This window comes from Ischnura elegans, chromosome 2 (genome assembly GCF_921293095.1).
Source record: "Ischnura elegans chromosome 2, ioIscEleg1.1, whole genome shotgun sequence".
NCBI classification, from domain to species: domain Eukaryota; kingdom Metazoa; phylum Arthropoda; class Insecta; order Odonata; family Coenagrionidae; genus Ischnura; species Ischnura elegans.
In genome coordinates this window covers 83,906,815-83,922,076 of record NC_060247.1, presented here as the reverse complement: position 1 = coordinate 83,922,076, position 15,262 = coordinate 83,906,815, and the positions used below count along the sequence as shown (strand labels likewise).

The following is a 15,262-nucleotide window of genomic DNA, read 5'->3' as shown; positions in this document are numbered from 1 at the left end:
AGGGATAATAACTCTGATGTATAATTTGCGTAGATTACGGGCTTTTAAGTATCCGTAAAATATTTTAAAACGAGCAAGTTTAGCTTTTCAAATGATAATTTAGTTGGAGAGCGTTAAAGAATACTAACATATATTTTCAATTTTTCCAGAAATAACCTTACGGGGTCGATTTTTGCCGACGAGAAGTTTGCGTTGGATCGAAAAACGGAAAACAATGGTTCTCTATATTGCTCGAATCAAAGGGACTCCATCAAAGGGGGCCAAAAAACATGGTGGTTAAGCGTTGCATCTGTTGCCGTTTCGCGCGCATTTTATTTGGCGGCGCCACTGGGCAGCTGTATCTACTCCAGCGTGAATTTGGCCATTAACCTTAGTGGAAGTGGTATTTTTTTTTTGGTTGAAAATCATCTAGCATACATTAAATATGTAGTTCATATGATTTATTACCTCGGTTACATATTTTTGTCGTGGATTTCCTGGTGAGAAGTGGATATAGATGACTAGTAGCGCCGAGAGTGGCGATTTCGAAATCTGATTTTAACCCTTTATAACCCAATGTTGCTTCTAAGCAGCATTAAAAATGTATACATTTTCAGCCCTATTTAGAGCATATAAAAACTACGCATTATTTTATGGTGCAGATTTTAATGACGAAATATTTAGCTACCACGATACACATGATTTAGTGCAGAATTTTCGTGTTTTCAAAATGAAAAATCCTGAAATTTGATTTCTCCCTGAAGTAGCTCTGGGTTATAAACGGTTAATGCGCGTGGAGCGACAACAATCCTAGCGGCTGACTTGGGAATCCTCTATCAGCAATCAAATGACCCTGGTGAGTGAGCCCACTGATCAAAGAATAAAAAAACCATCCACGCCCATCCCTCACCCCTGCCAACCTCCCCCTCCCATCCCACCAAAAAAAAGAACCTAATGCTCAAAACAGCGTAGGTACGGGTGTCGAGGGGAAAAGAAAAAGGGAATCAAATTCGACATCGTTTCCATCTCCCCTTCTACACAATCGAATCCCGTATAGTGTTACGTGGGAGGTGGTGTTCCTCCTTTCAGCTGTTTTTGTTCGTGGTAATATTTCCGTCCTAAGAGATTTTTTTCTCTCGGTCCCTGATAAGGTCAGAAAAGGTGTGGTCACCTCATTCTTACGACAGACTAACTCCTCTCCATTTATCTCCCACTCAAATCCTTCCACTAAAATCCACCACAGCGCTCAAATTTCAGCTTCGAATCTCAATGCGGACATTTAGTCACCCATGGAGCCAAAGCACCACGGTTGTGCACCATTGATTGTCCGCATGATTATCTGTTGTGGTGATGACGCATACCCCCACTGTGATGTATGCGAAAAAGAATTTTTGCACAGAGAGAATATACATTAATCATTACACCATTACGATTTGATAAAATTCTTCCATTACAACTTAACTTTGACTGCACTAGTTCTCCTTGAAAATTACTGTGTTATTTCACTAATCTACGGTCACCACCGATTTTTGGTGGCCCACCACTCGCTTTCAACGTACACTTTCATCTTGAAAATTTCAAAGGATACGAAATAGAAGTATTATGCAACAAGTCCTGAATCTTATATTCCTATGATTACCCTCAGTACTCCCTAGCATGTAATAATTTTACGGCTTAGGCTAAGGAAAATGTAGCAAAATCTCAAATCTACCTATTCTGAGCATTTCAACTTGATAGGTTTAATTTTTCGTAACCAATTCGACTAATTAAGATCGTTAGTGATAAATGTATTTGTCCTATTAACTCCTCCACTTCAAACTGCTTTTAAAATAAGGAGTGAACGCTTACTAGTGTCGATGGTATTGAAATAAATGGCGCTCTCTTGTGGTGGTCATTTCTGTGGGATAAACATGCTAATGACAAATTTTTCAAATCTATAGGCAGTGGAATGCATAATGCTGCTGGAAAATTCAAATCCGTAGGGTGTTGCTCTGACGAACTCTCTCTCAATTATGCTTTTCAATGCATGCACAAGTTGGGATGGTATAGTTTCCTCCTCAACGAGACTGTGGGGACTACATTTTTTTGGGGAGGTACTCAGGGAAAGGACACGACGGACATCGCAGGGGCACCTCTCAGGCTTCCCCTCTTCCTCCCTCTCCCTCCGAGGTTTTTATTTCGTATTTTTTTTTCGCTATCCCAGGCTTCGCATTTTTTGTCACCTTTTCACCGCTTCGCCCACCCTTACCTCGTCCTGGAAGGGGACTGACACCCCCTAGGGTCTTCTTCCCCACCCCACCTGCTCCTCGAGCCAATTATACGAGAATAAAGCAAAGCTTGTGCAAGCACTAGGAGGTTTCTGTGTCTCTAGAAAATTGGTACTACTTCCCTCTGAGATAAATTAGCGTGATTAAGGATAAATCGCTTTTTTATGAAGGAGACTTATCCCATCCTCTTATTACAGTACTGTGCTTTCCGTAAAAGGCATCAGTCATTACATGACAATTTATCCAACTTAGTCTTCATTGTTATATGAAAGTCAAATTATTAAGGGAATCTGTACACTGCTAAGAACATCCACTACTCCTTTGCTCAAGTGTAGACGACGACATGTATTTGGGAAGAACTACTAAGTGTATCTACTAAAATTAAAGCAGAGTTTGAGATTGAAATTGAAGGGAGACACATGGGTGAAACGATTTTCTAGAATGATTTCATGATTTCAATAATGAGGGTCACTCTGGCAACCTTCCAGGCTAGTAGTTTCTTTTATTTCAAATTTTCTTTTTCTCCGTTTAATGATATCCTCTGGGTTATGAAAACAAATTAACTGTCAGAAGACAACGAAGGACAAACCTCGGCTCTGCGACTAAATATTAATCGGAATATAATAGAAACGATATAAGTTTAAGTGAAGTATGAAATACCTTAAGAGAACGTATCATTCCCGCTGAACCGGTGGTATCGAGGACGACATTAGTAGCGTATTACTCGTTCAAAATCTTATCATGCCTTTAGAACATGGGGTACCCATTTTCAAAATATACCTGTAGCTCTCATTTAATTTGTACATCTCCGAAAAAATACCAAGGAAAACCTTTCATGCCTGAGATGCTTGTATGCATTTAAAAGAGTGTAATAAATAACCCCATTAAATTTCCCACGATAAAAAAACAGTCAAACAGGAGTTCTCCGTCATCTTTGAAATGCCAGAGGTAATTACTTTAGTCTTTAAAGTACGTTGTCAAACACAACTACCAGGCGTTCATAAAGTACTTGAAGCATATATGAGCACAGTAAGTAAAGCAGCAGATTAATACAATAATATTTAGAATGCGTTAAAAAAACTGTCAGGCATTTATAAAGTACTTGAAGCATATAAGAGTAAGTAAAGCAGCAGATTAATATTTTAGTCTTTAAAATGCCTTTTCAAACAAAACTGCCAGGCGCTTATGTAAAGTACTTGAAGCAAATAGGAGCATAATACCCACCACGCAATTCAGGCACCGAAACCTTTTGAGCACTGGGAAGGTGACGTTGGAAGTGCGACGAGAGTGGAATAGGGGACGGGCACTTGGGCTGGAAAAGAGAGAGAGAGAAGACTTGATCGGAGACTAGGGACGCAAACCATTCCGTTCCCATCCTCAGAGGGCGGCGAGTCCTGGAGATTTTGGCGAGGGCAACGGAGGAAGAGAGAGAGAGAGAAACAGAGAGAGGGAAAAGTCTCTTCAAAGGAACGACTCGCCTTCGCAAAGGTTCACGTTTTGTGGCAGGAGCTGCGGCAGAGCTTCTCCCTAACTTGGCAGAGAGAGTAGTGACGTGCCTCCTCTACGTAAGAAGAGTGGTGTGGGACGTTAAGGCCACGTAGTAGGCAGGAAGAAGTGTAGGGAGGGATGAAGGACCTTAAGGGCAAGGGGAGGAAGGGACAGAAGAAAGTGGAGTGAGCGTGTAAGCGGTTGAAGGGAGGGTAGGGCCAGGAGATTGGAGTCTCTTTGGGTGGGGGGAAAGGTCAAGTGACACTTCTGGTCACTCCGAGATTACTCTCCCGAGCTTCCAGTGGATTTTCTGAAATTCCTCCCTCGCTGACTTATTCCCCTGTCTCTCCTCTTGCCAACGTATTCATCATCTCTCTCCCTGTCTCTTCTTTGCGTCCTTTTCAACGTATTTTCATCCTCTCTCTCTGCCAGATTCCATTCCATCATCTCTTCTTCTCCAAACTCATTTTCTCTAAAACACTCCGTATTACCTCGCAAACTAAATATTTTAAAATTAATTCTAAATCAGTTGATGAAGTATATGAGTAAAGGAGAAATTTTAGCATATACTAACGGAAGATGATTATTAAACCATTACTTTTGCTGTGAAAAAATGTCGAAAATTTGAAAGTTGAATGCCTGACTCCTCCCAAATTTTATCTCAATCACCAAAATCATGATAAAAACGTATTGAAAACCATTGAAAAAGCCCTCTACAGCGTAGGCGAAACTTCTTTGGGGAAACGATTGGGCTCATAATTAACGGAGCGGTGAATTTCATTCATAAATTGCTTAAAATAAAAACAGAAAAAGATTTTAAAAGACTATTAGCGATTTAAAGTATACCGGGACTAGCCGCGGTGATAACTTTTACGGGAGTCACCCGCAATGCAATGTCCCCTAGTGTCCGAAAATATCCACAGGGAAGAATGACGCCTGGGTAGCTTAACTGGCTAAAGCACTCGACCGGAAATCGGGGGATCCGGGTTCGAATCCCGGTCAAGGCGAATGATTTTTTCTCTGTGTATCTTTCGCACTATTAGCGATGCTTTAAAAGCCCTGTTTTTTTTTATAATAACTCCACTCACACTTGTAATAATACCCTACCTTTTGGCATTTCTCTTATTCTTAGGTTTTTTGCATATGAGAAAGACTAGCCCTTGCTGTGACATTACCCCGTTAGCAGAGACATTAAAACCAGAGGGGAAAAATTGTGGAGAATTAGAACACCATTTTTTTAATTAATTCCCGTACCACCGAACATAGCATTATTGGCCTTTTACATCGGGATTTTTACCCTCACAAATTAAACGTGCACGAACATCCACACCCTGGATAGCGGCAACCTACCAAGTCTTGACTCGAAGCCGCGTCCTCTTGCGTGACTCTTCCCCGCCGACACCGAGGCCAACCGGCATTTGACAATTATGGCCAGTGAAAGCTTTTAGAACGATCAACAATGGAAAATAAGGGGTCAATTCGATACTATAAAAACTTCACCACCTTCCACGATCAGTCAGAGAAATTGATCGGAGCGTATCTTCCCTCTATCCACCAATTTCTCTCGAGACCCGTTCGAGCGAAGGAAAGGCTAAGTGATAAAACGAAGGACACCGAAGCAAGGGTTCTGATTCGCTTTCTCGCTTTTGTCTCCGTAAATCACCATCTTCTTTCCACGATCTCCTTAAACCTTCTGCCAAGCCCTCCCCCCAATAAGGTCCCACCCCCCGAGAGAGTATTGCACCAAAGTGTCTCCCGCATCAGGGGCGTGGGGCCCTTCACTCGAAGGGCCATTTGGCGCCACTCCCGCGACCACTTTGCCCTCGAAGACCCTCTCCATCTCCTTCATCGCACTTCAACCACTCTCCACCCCACGGGGCGAACATCCAAAGGCTCCTCTAAACACTCTACGCTCCACCTACCCACTCACTCTAACCTAACCCAAAGGCTTTACACACGCTCCCACTCGCTAAACTCACCCACCACCCTCTCTGCTCTCTTCTCTTTTCTTACCTCTCGAAGGCCATAATCCTTTACCTACAGCCCTCGTCTTTCTCTCCACCCGCTTGAAACTAGAACTCTGAGAAGATTTTAGTGTTCCTCAGTACCTCAAAATAGTGCCGTAAAACACATTGGTGCGTTTTCAAATACTATTTCCAGTTGAAAATAAAAAAATAATTTGTTATATTCCACACGTTAATTCAAATGGTACGACCAAAATTTCTGCATATCATGCTATCATCAGTGCCTTTATATCTAGCATAACCTGATGATAGCATGATGTGCAGAAACCAGGGTCGTACCATTTGAAATAAAGTATGGAATATAACGAAGTATTTTTATTTTTAACATGAAACAGTTCCACAAAGTGACGCCGGAGACCGTGTCTTATACTGTAGCCAGCATTATGCGAATCATCATCACTGGTAAACAATCTTAAGATTAAACGATTTAAGTTTTTCCTGGTGAATACTTCTGACAAATATTTCTCGGGTTTGCATCCAGGTTAAAGCTTTTATGCAAGCCGACGTTTCGATAAAGTAACACAGCCTTGAGGATGGAAGACAAGTCGTCTTCCGAAACGTCGGCTTGCATAAAAGCTTTAACCTGGATGTAAACCCGAGAAATATTTGTCAGAATCTTAAGATTGGTTTGACGCAGCTCTCTACTAAAGATTTCCATCTACTCTTCACTTAGCTAATTTTTTCACACCTTCAGCATTGTATCTCTTCTCCTTCACATCCTTTTTTACCAGTTCCATAAATTTTGTTCGGGGTCTTCATTTCCGTTCTTCCCATCTACTTGCACTTCGACGATATTTTTCACTAATCCGTCATGTTTCAATTTTAGCCTATGAGGTTGTCCCATCTTTTTATCAATGTGTTTAATGAGGATTCTCTTCTGCTCTTCTTAGGACCTCCTCATGACTAAGGATAGTTAGAAAGATGAGAAGCATCATTAAGCGAATAATCTTATCATTATGGATTTTATATTTTTGCCAAGGTGATAAAGATCGTTAGCATAGAAGTACTTAAAGTAATGCTTAATATACGCTCGCCCGTTTATATTTCGATAAGCACTACTACTTCCTGTCAAGTATTGACTATCATCGTAAAATCTTTAGGGAAAACAGATTAAAACATCTTCAACGTTTGGCTAAATAACAAATTTACAAATTTGTCTCCAAATCCAAAAACCAGAACAAAATCAGCATGCTTATATCCATTCTCGTCGACGTTTCTATTCATCAATACACTCGAGCGATAGCATTTGCCTCGATTTTCACACCCATCAAAAGGTTCATACAAGGGGGGGGGATTGAAGTTTAAAAAGTACATACTTTAAGTATTTTTATGCGCTATTGGTCGCAACAGATATTTTACTTACTAACAACTAAGTCACCGACAATGATACTAAAACCAATCAAAGCAAATTCCAAAAGAAGATTATAACAGTTGATTCCAATATTATTATATACCTAGTATTTTGCAAAACCTGTGGTGGTGTTTTAGTCATCGAAACAGGTAATATTTAGGTGTCCAATTAAAGTTACCCACTTTTCACTTCAATTTTCAGCAGAACTTAACGTAGGTACATCATGAAACCTCACGAGCTAACATGTTGAAATCGATTCTCATTTTTTGTACCATCGATATTCACTTACGATTAAATTAACCTCCTAGTTCACAGATTTTTTCACCCCATGAGAAAAGAATCCACTCCTCCGAAGCGATATAGCGATTTTTTCGATAACGACCTCCTTGGGTGAGAGGCAGAAGTGAAAGGAGGAGATTGATATAAGTGTGAGTTGACTCTCTCTCTACCTCAAGAGCAGGAGGGAATTATGGGAAGAGGGCGGGGGAGGAATCTTGCTTTGGACCCAGGAGACGTTGGAGTGGGATGCTGAGAGATGACAGGAAGGTAGCAGCCGAAAGTAAAGGAGGTGGTGGTGGAAGACATTGCTCGCTCAGGGTAAAGCGAGGCCAATCGATTGAAATTTAAGGATGCTTTTCGGAAAAAGGAGGGCACTTTACGAGCGAGAGGTGAAGGCTGCTGCAAAATGGCTGGATGTGATTTTCGCCCCTCGCGCCAATGAAAGGTTTCGAATTTATCGTTTACGAAGCCCTAAATCTCCCGAGGCTATTACGGTGAATGCAGTTGTTCAAATAGCGTCGTCTCCAATAGGTTGGCGCGAGGGTGTAAATTTTATTCCCGGCCACGAGGTGCGAATTTTTACCTTCATGGACATAGCGAGCATGATTTTCGCTCCCAATTTTTTTCTTTACTAGAGTAATGGGCTATTTCATTGACCTTAGGAACTTAGAAATGAAGAAACTTAGACATTTAACTTGTTTTTAAGCTTACCAACATATTCTTAATATCGATATAACAAACTTATATACTTCTGAAATCATAGTGCAGGATTGAAGATGAGAACATTTTTTTTTCATTAAATAACATTAGAGAAAATGACATATTCATTCTGGGCACATCAGATAAAAATTTATACCTTAAATATCGCATAGTATAGTCATTTAATTAGCAAAACTATATTTATTAAAAATGCTAAATAAGGTGCATGCTGGTACATGCTCGTTTGGACATGTCGGAAATAATAAAGTCTCCAGCGAAATTATTACTTAAGCAGGCAGATGATTGTCAATTGTTGGATCGGCTTTTTTTAAATTTAATTTTAAAATTAATGCGGATATAAATAAAAAGGTACCATTGAGTGCTTGAACCGTACTGAAGGATGTTTTACTAGCTAACTGATGAATTTATATTTCATAATAAACTTAAAAAAAGTGATAGTTATTTGTCTAATTCATAGTGGACATTGTTAAACTAGTAAATTTATGATTATAAATTTAATGATTGATAAGAAAAAATATTAAATCTCGAAGGTTCTGTTTTCTGGGTTGTACTACTATTATACCTAGTTCGTTTCAAGTGACTTGACATTACAGCTAAAAATTCAGTCATATTTCATGGGCTTATGTACATCAGAGTAAATGACATATTTATCCTGGGCACATCAGATAACCACCAATTTGTTACTTAAGTGTTGCACAGTGGAGTCATTTAATTAGGAAAACGATTAAAATTTACTATTCTGATAATTGAATTTTTGCTACCCTGCCTGTCTTTTAAACCTCCCTCCAACGAAGAAGCCGACGAAAGCTGACGAGAAAGATCGAATTCTCAGCCTCCTAGTCATTAAAAAAGAAACCCGCATAGGATAGACGCATTTTTTGAGATTTCTCAAACTAAATATCTTTTCTATTTCTCTCCACTCAGGAGGACCGGGATCGACGTCAGCCAACGAAAACGCCCCCGGCTCTCCCCCCGCTCCCGGAGACCGCTGCGGCCGCTCCCCACCTACCTCCCCGCCGCCCCACGGCGGGGGCGGTGGACACCGCTCCTCCGCCTCCCCCTCCGCCTCCTCCTCGGCCTCCTCCTCGTCGCCCGCCTCCAACTGCCTCCTGCCCCCGACCTCCTCCTCGCCCTCCGCCCCCGGCTCCACCCACGCCTCCAACCTCGGCCTCCTGGGACACCTCCACCCCGCTCTGCACCTCCACCACGGCTCGCACAACGGAGGACCCAAGTCGCCCCACCAGGGCACGGGCGCCCCCGGGGGCGGACTGTCCCACAACCACCCCCACCACCACCACCACATGCACCTCAACAGCCACCTGTCGACGTCATCGTCCGGGGGCGGCGGGGGCGGCATGGAGGAGGAGGAGGAGGAAGATGACGATGAGGACAAGGGTGTCGGGGGCGAGGAGTCCGAGGACGGGGGCGGAGGGGATGAGGGGCGGCGCAAAGGGGGCGGAGACGCCGGCTCCAACGGTGACGCCAACTCCAACGGCGGCGCCAACGGTAACAAGAGGAAGAAAAAGACACGGACCGTGTTCTCACGCAGCCAAGTCTTCCAGCTGGAGTCCACGTTCGACCTCAAGAGGTACCTCTCCTCGTCGGAGAGGGCCGGCCTCGCTGCTTCGCTGCACTTGACGGAGACGCAAGTAAGTCATCACGGTGAAAGAGACGATTATTGGAATTTCATACTTGGCGTGAACCAGGAGTGAATAAAGGTGTACTCTAGGAGCACGCTCCCCCGAAATGTGCTGAAGGAAACCCTAAAAAATGTAAATAATTAAAGAAAATCATTTAATGTTATACTTGGTTACTGAATGAGTAAATATGAACACTGCCAAAATTTCCCCGTAATCGGATCAATTGGCGCAAGTGCATGATAAAATTTTTTTTAAAGAGAAGCAATATAATATACTTGCAAAAAAATCAAATCATTTTATTTACATCAATACATATTCCAATGATGAGCAAGTCTATGATGTAGTTATAATTAATTTAGTTATTTGAGTACGAAAAATTACACCCGCAGACAAAAACTGACGAAGTATTCGCTATGGATTGTCTCCACAGGTGAAGATATGGTTTCAGAACCGGAGGAACAAGTGGAAGCGGCAGTTGGCGGCGGAGTTGGAGGCGGCCAACATGGCGCACGCCGCACAGAGGCTCGTCCGGGTGCCCATCCTCTACCACGACGGCGGTGGGTCTGGAGCAGGCGGAGCCGCCGGGGGCGGGATGGCCGCTGCCGCCGCAGCCGCTGCAGCCGCGGCGGCCGCTGCGGCCTCCGGGGGCGGCCCTCCGCCTCCCGGGGCACCACCGCCGCCACACCCCGCACCATTCTCGCCGCTCTACTACCACCATCATCACCACCACCACCATCCGGGTGCGGGAGCCGGAGGCGCGGCATCTTCCCCGTACCCCTCCAGCCCCGTCTCGCGGCCCCCGCTCTCCAGCCTGGTCTGAGGGGCGGCAGAGGGGCAGCCCCCCCTCGCCGGCGAGGGCGCGGTTGCCGCCTTCGCCCCCGGACTGCTCCCGTGGGAGAGATACGAGTGGAAGTGCTGAGGAAGGACTCAATCATAAGTGTGTGGCATTGGCTGGCATTCTTCAATGGATATTCTTCGACGCCTTTAAGAGCTGCATTTATTACGGGTTGGTGTCGTGTTGGTGTGTTCAGTGGTGCACCCTTGGAAGGAAAATATGCCATATATGTGGTTTGCTATCATACTTTACACTGCGACTTCGTCTCGTAGATGGAAACGCTTTTTCTGCTGTGCGATGGGTCTTTAGAATGGCCATATCATAGAATCGGATCCAAAGGGAAATGATTTTGAATTTTGATTGAAAAATACAAAAAACTCTGGCACTTGTCATTGGTGACTTCTCGAATATATTGTGGAATCGATCTCAAACAATTGTAGTGCACCCTTTCGGACCAAGACTCATATAAGAGCAATGGGTAACATTTTGCCATATTGCTATGGGCTTAGGGGGGGCAAGAATTACACTTCCAATGGGGTGGATAATTATGCAGCACAGTAGGAAATTTAGCCTTCCACAAATTTAATACCAATCGGAGAAATATCTCAAGGAATTTATAGAACTTAGATGAAATCCTCTGAAGGAAAAGAGCTGGTTTTTAAGAAGCTCAGCTGACTTACGATTTCTCGAAACAATTATGATTGACTCGTTGTTGAATCTACACTGACATTTGCAGTGCAAAGCCACCGAAGAAACTTTGTTGTAAAAACTTCGCATGCTGAAAGTGAAATACCCTTGATGGAGAAGGAGATGTTTATGGAAACTAAGTGTAAATGTTGTGCTGAACCATTGAGTGACTTGTACCATATGGAAGAGAGCTACTGTCCCTGCAACATAAATATGTGAAAATATGGACACTATCACTGAGGCCAATGTAACAATTCCTAAAACTACTCCTTTTTTTGAACAATTCTTCGACAAAAACAGGTGTTCATATTTATTTGGTACTATCTTCTGCCAGTATTTAGATATTGTTGATCTCAGATTTACCATAACAAAGTATCTCTCAAAAGACAGAAATATGTAATATAATGAGAGTGACAGTTGTGGACTTGGACTTCTCAGAAGATAATCCACTTCAAAGTAACATTGGAATGGTCCAAGAAGCTGTATTGTGTTTGGCAGAAGTGACAGCAATCAGTGGTGATAAAAAAACAAGATCTGGATTGAGATGTACTGCTTTGATTCTCTCAATCGATTGAAATGGATAATTTCACAGATCGAATTTCTAGTCCTAATACCGCCAATCCTCACGTTATGATCTCTGAAATAAGTTGAACCTCCTTCGTGAGGTGCTCTCTTAAGCAACTTATCACGGACATTTTTAATGAATTGATGAAAATAAGAATGCTTCACCGTAGTAATAACTGATCTCCTCATCGTTCGCTTTTTCAGGGTTAAAGTTGCAAAAAATAATAAGAAATAATTTCAATCCTTTTTATTTGATTCATCTAAATCGGAGAACCATTAAGTTGCAAAGAAAGCGTGCTTTTTCTCATTCAAATTACGACCTAAATGAGTCAGCACAAGTATTTGCAGTAAAACGTATTCTAAAACTTAAATTAATTTGAAGAAAAAAGTCTTGCGTAAGGGATTTGATCCATTGCCAGTGGAATATAAGGGAAACATTAATTTTTCAAAGCCAAAATGAGAATGAAAAATTTAGGTTTGATTTCTCTTTTCGATATTAAACGTATGTCAGGGAATAAATGCTGTGAGGATGTTGATATGAAACTATTCACCAACTGTAATTCCATGTAAAGCTGTGCACATTCTCACGATAAGGAGTGTGTATGTGGTTCAATGGAAGTCATAAAAATGCACCTAATATCCAAAGAAATTGTATTATAAAAGTGCTCGTTGTATTTGATTTGCATTTTGAGGATTAACTATTTGGTGCATGTAATTTATTTTATTTAGTGCATGTGTGTAATAAATGGATACCTGTAATAAATATTTTGATTCTGTTTACTACTTCTCGTCTAGTTCCTACAGCCCAGCATTTAAAACATAGAAATTACGGTATAACACCGGTTAATAAGTTTGATGGTCATACAACAGATGACATAGTGTGGATATGAGAGAAAACATTTATGTAAAATGACTTGCTACCATTAGAGATTAATGGTGACATGATTCTTGAACACCAATGTCAATTAAAATGATCGGTTATTTTAATAGCTGAAATATTGACCTGAAACATATCTAGTTAAAGTACTTCATTTATAAAAGAGTTAATCCTTGGAAGACATGTATTGAGTTTAGTTGAATGTAAATGAGATAAAGTGGCATGCTCCAAATCACATGTGACGGCCAGATATGAGCTTAAAATGAAATGGAGGTAGATACAATATTTTATTTTTAAATTTCAGATGTCCCCTAATTGGATTTATTAAAGAGTCAGCCAGAAAAAAACGGATTATTCCCAAGCCTTTATTCATGTCGAATTGGATGGATGAGACAGATACTTTGTGGAGATCCATTATGAGATATGAAGTGAAACACTTTGCACTTTCCACATAAAAAATTTATTACACTAGAGTCGACATGTTTCGCTGCACTGCAGCATTATCAAGACTAACCCAAGAAATTAGCCATACCAATATAAGGTAAGTCCGGGTGAGATGCCCCACCGGGAGAGATGCCCCGATTGTGGTAGTTTTAAAAATAATCATCAGATTGCTCTGCTGGTGGTGTCCGTTAATTAGTTTGACAGCTAATATCAAGCCTCAAAAGTTTCGCGGTGATTCGTTATTTTTTACGCTACTTTAGAACATCATTTCAAGTGAGACTCCGAATGTTCCGCTCTCTTATAAGGTAGAGCATAATGGTTATGGTCGGCATCAGTTAAAATGTTTGAATACTTTGAATTAAGGGGTGAAAACTTGTAGCAGCATGTTTATCAAATGTCCAAAAGCAGTGACAAGTCATCTTAGACCATGTGTTGGCCCGCTGGCTGTAAGGGCAACTCTCCCGTACTGAAAGGAGAGACGCCCCACCTCTCCTCGGGAGAGATGCCCCAGTGCTACCTTAAGGTATAGATGCCCTACCTGTATTGTTTTCAAGCAATTATAACCAATACGATAGAAGCAGTGGCTGATGTATCGGGGGAATCTGCGGGGGGGATGACTTTAATAAATATGTGGGGGGGGCATGCCCCCCCCCCCTTGGGTATCCAATTTACACTAGATAGAATGGTAATTTTCCGACCCCCACTACTGCTAGAATTTTCAACCACACTTAGCTCCCCTTGTCCTTATCCTTGATCCGCCACTGGTTAGAAGTAATTAGTAAGTACGTCAATGGAAGAGTGCTAAAATGAAAAGTGCCTCCTAATTTTTTAATTGCTTTGATACAGTCTAATTTGTGGAGATGGGTATGGAGACTATCTCCAATATTATCGAATCAGTTTATTAGAGCTTTTTATGCTATACCCCTTACAATCTTAGCCCATGACTTATTGCTTAAAGCATAAAAAAATCAGAAAGGCCACCTAGGCTACAAAATAAATAATGATAGAACCATTCGCAACAGATTCATCATCATCATCTAAAGGAAATCACTTATTGCAGCAGGCACATCTCTCTTCTCAGCAATGCCTCCTCCTGACCAGTGTAATATATACATCCCATCTCCATTAGTGACTGACTAAGTCGTTCGTTTAGGTGATGTCAGTCATCGCTCACTATTCACTTGAGTGATTCAATCGATTGTATAAAAAAAAATTCACTTTAGATCATGCCGAAGAGCAATTTAAACAACCTTTCATGAGACTGAGAGCAGGTGATAGCGGAATAAGTGAGGCTGCGAGGTACTTCTAGTCCCCTCTTGGACTCTTCACCGATGCAGGAAGAGGGTAATGCAAGCAAAAATTTCTTTGGGTCCATTTGGCATGCAGCAGGAAAAGCGACTTGTCAGTCATAATCAACGCCTGGAAAAATCTGGGTTTGCTCCTGATTGAGACACTAGGATATCAATAGCCTATCAGTTTGCTGAAAAACGAGTCCTTCAATGCAGAACTGAAGGTGTCGGGTTATGACTGGCTTAATTCATTTTTAAGAAAAATTAGTGCTAGGCAGTCTTAAGGTTTGTCAGCTGGTAGAGGTGAAGGAATAAATAGAGAAAGCGTTACTTACTTTTCTAAAATACTCTCAGAATTATTTCAGGAGAATGATTTCGTTACCAGGCCGGCCGAAGTCTACAAAATGAACGAGTGTGGTTGTCGGCTAAATAACGTCCTAGGGAAGATTTTATCCACAAAAGGTGCTAAAGATGTTCAGATTCTGACATCTACGGAGAGAGGAAAAAACAGCACTGTGATTTCGTGCTGCAACGCTGAAGACCAAGTTCTTCCTCCGGCATTAATTTTCAAAGGCCGGAAAAGAAATTTACAGAGTCTGAATGGACTCCCACCAAGTTCTGGTTTCAGGGAGATTGACATATTTCCTATGGACCCATCAACAATACCTTAACATTATTCAACATAAGTTATGGAATAATAGCGATAGAAACCCAAAGCTCTTAGCGACTGTCCGGAGTACATGACCCTAGTTCAATGCCTGGAACACCAGGCATTGAACTAGGCTCCAGAGAAAAAAATCCAGAGAGGCCTTTAAGCA

At 41.8% G+C, this 15,262-nt stretch overlaps 2 protein-coding genes across 2 annotated transcripts in view; one reads left to right on the top strand and one right to left on the bottom strand.

The window, feature by feature from the left end:
• LOC124153195 (homeobox protein Hmx) overlaps nucleotides 1-12,617 on the top strand; it is an 84,700-nt gene extending 72,083 nt beyond the window's left edge. Inside the window, exons 3-4 of the mRNA XM_046526295.1 lie at nucleotides 9,033-9,757; nucleotides 10,179-12,617. Of these exons, the coding sequence (XP_046382251.1) occupies nucleotides 9,033-9,757; nucleotides 10,179-10,568 (1,115 nt within the window). The 3' untranslated portion in view covers nucleotides 10,569-12,617. The remainder of the gene's footprint in view (nucleotides 1-9,032; nucleotides 9,758-10,178) is intronic.
• LOC124154071 overlaps nucleotides 1-15,262 on the bottom strand; it is a 166,959-nt gene that overhangs the window by 45,183 nt on the left and 106,514 nt on the right. The window lies entirely within an intron of this gene.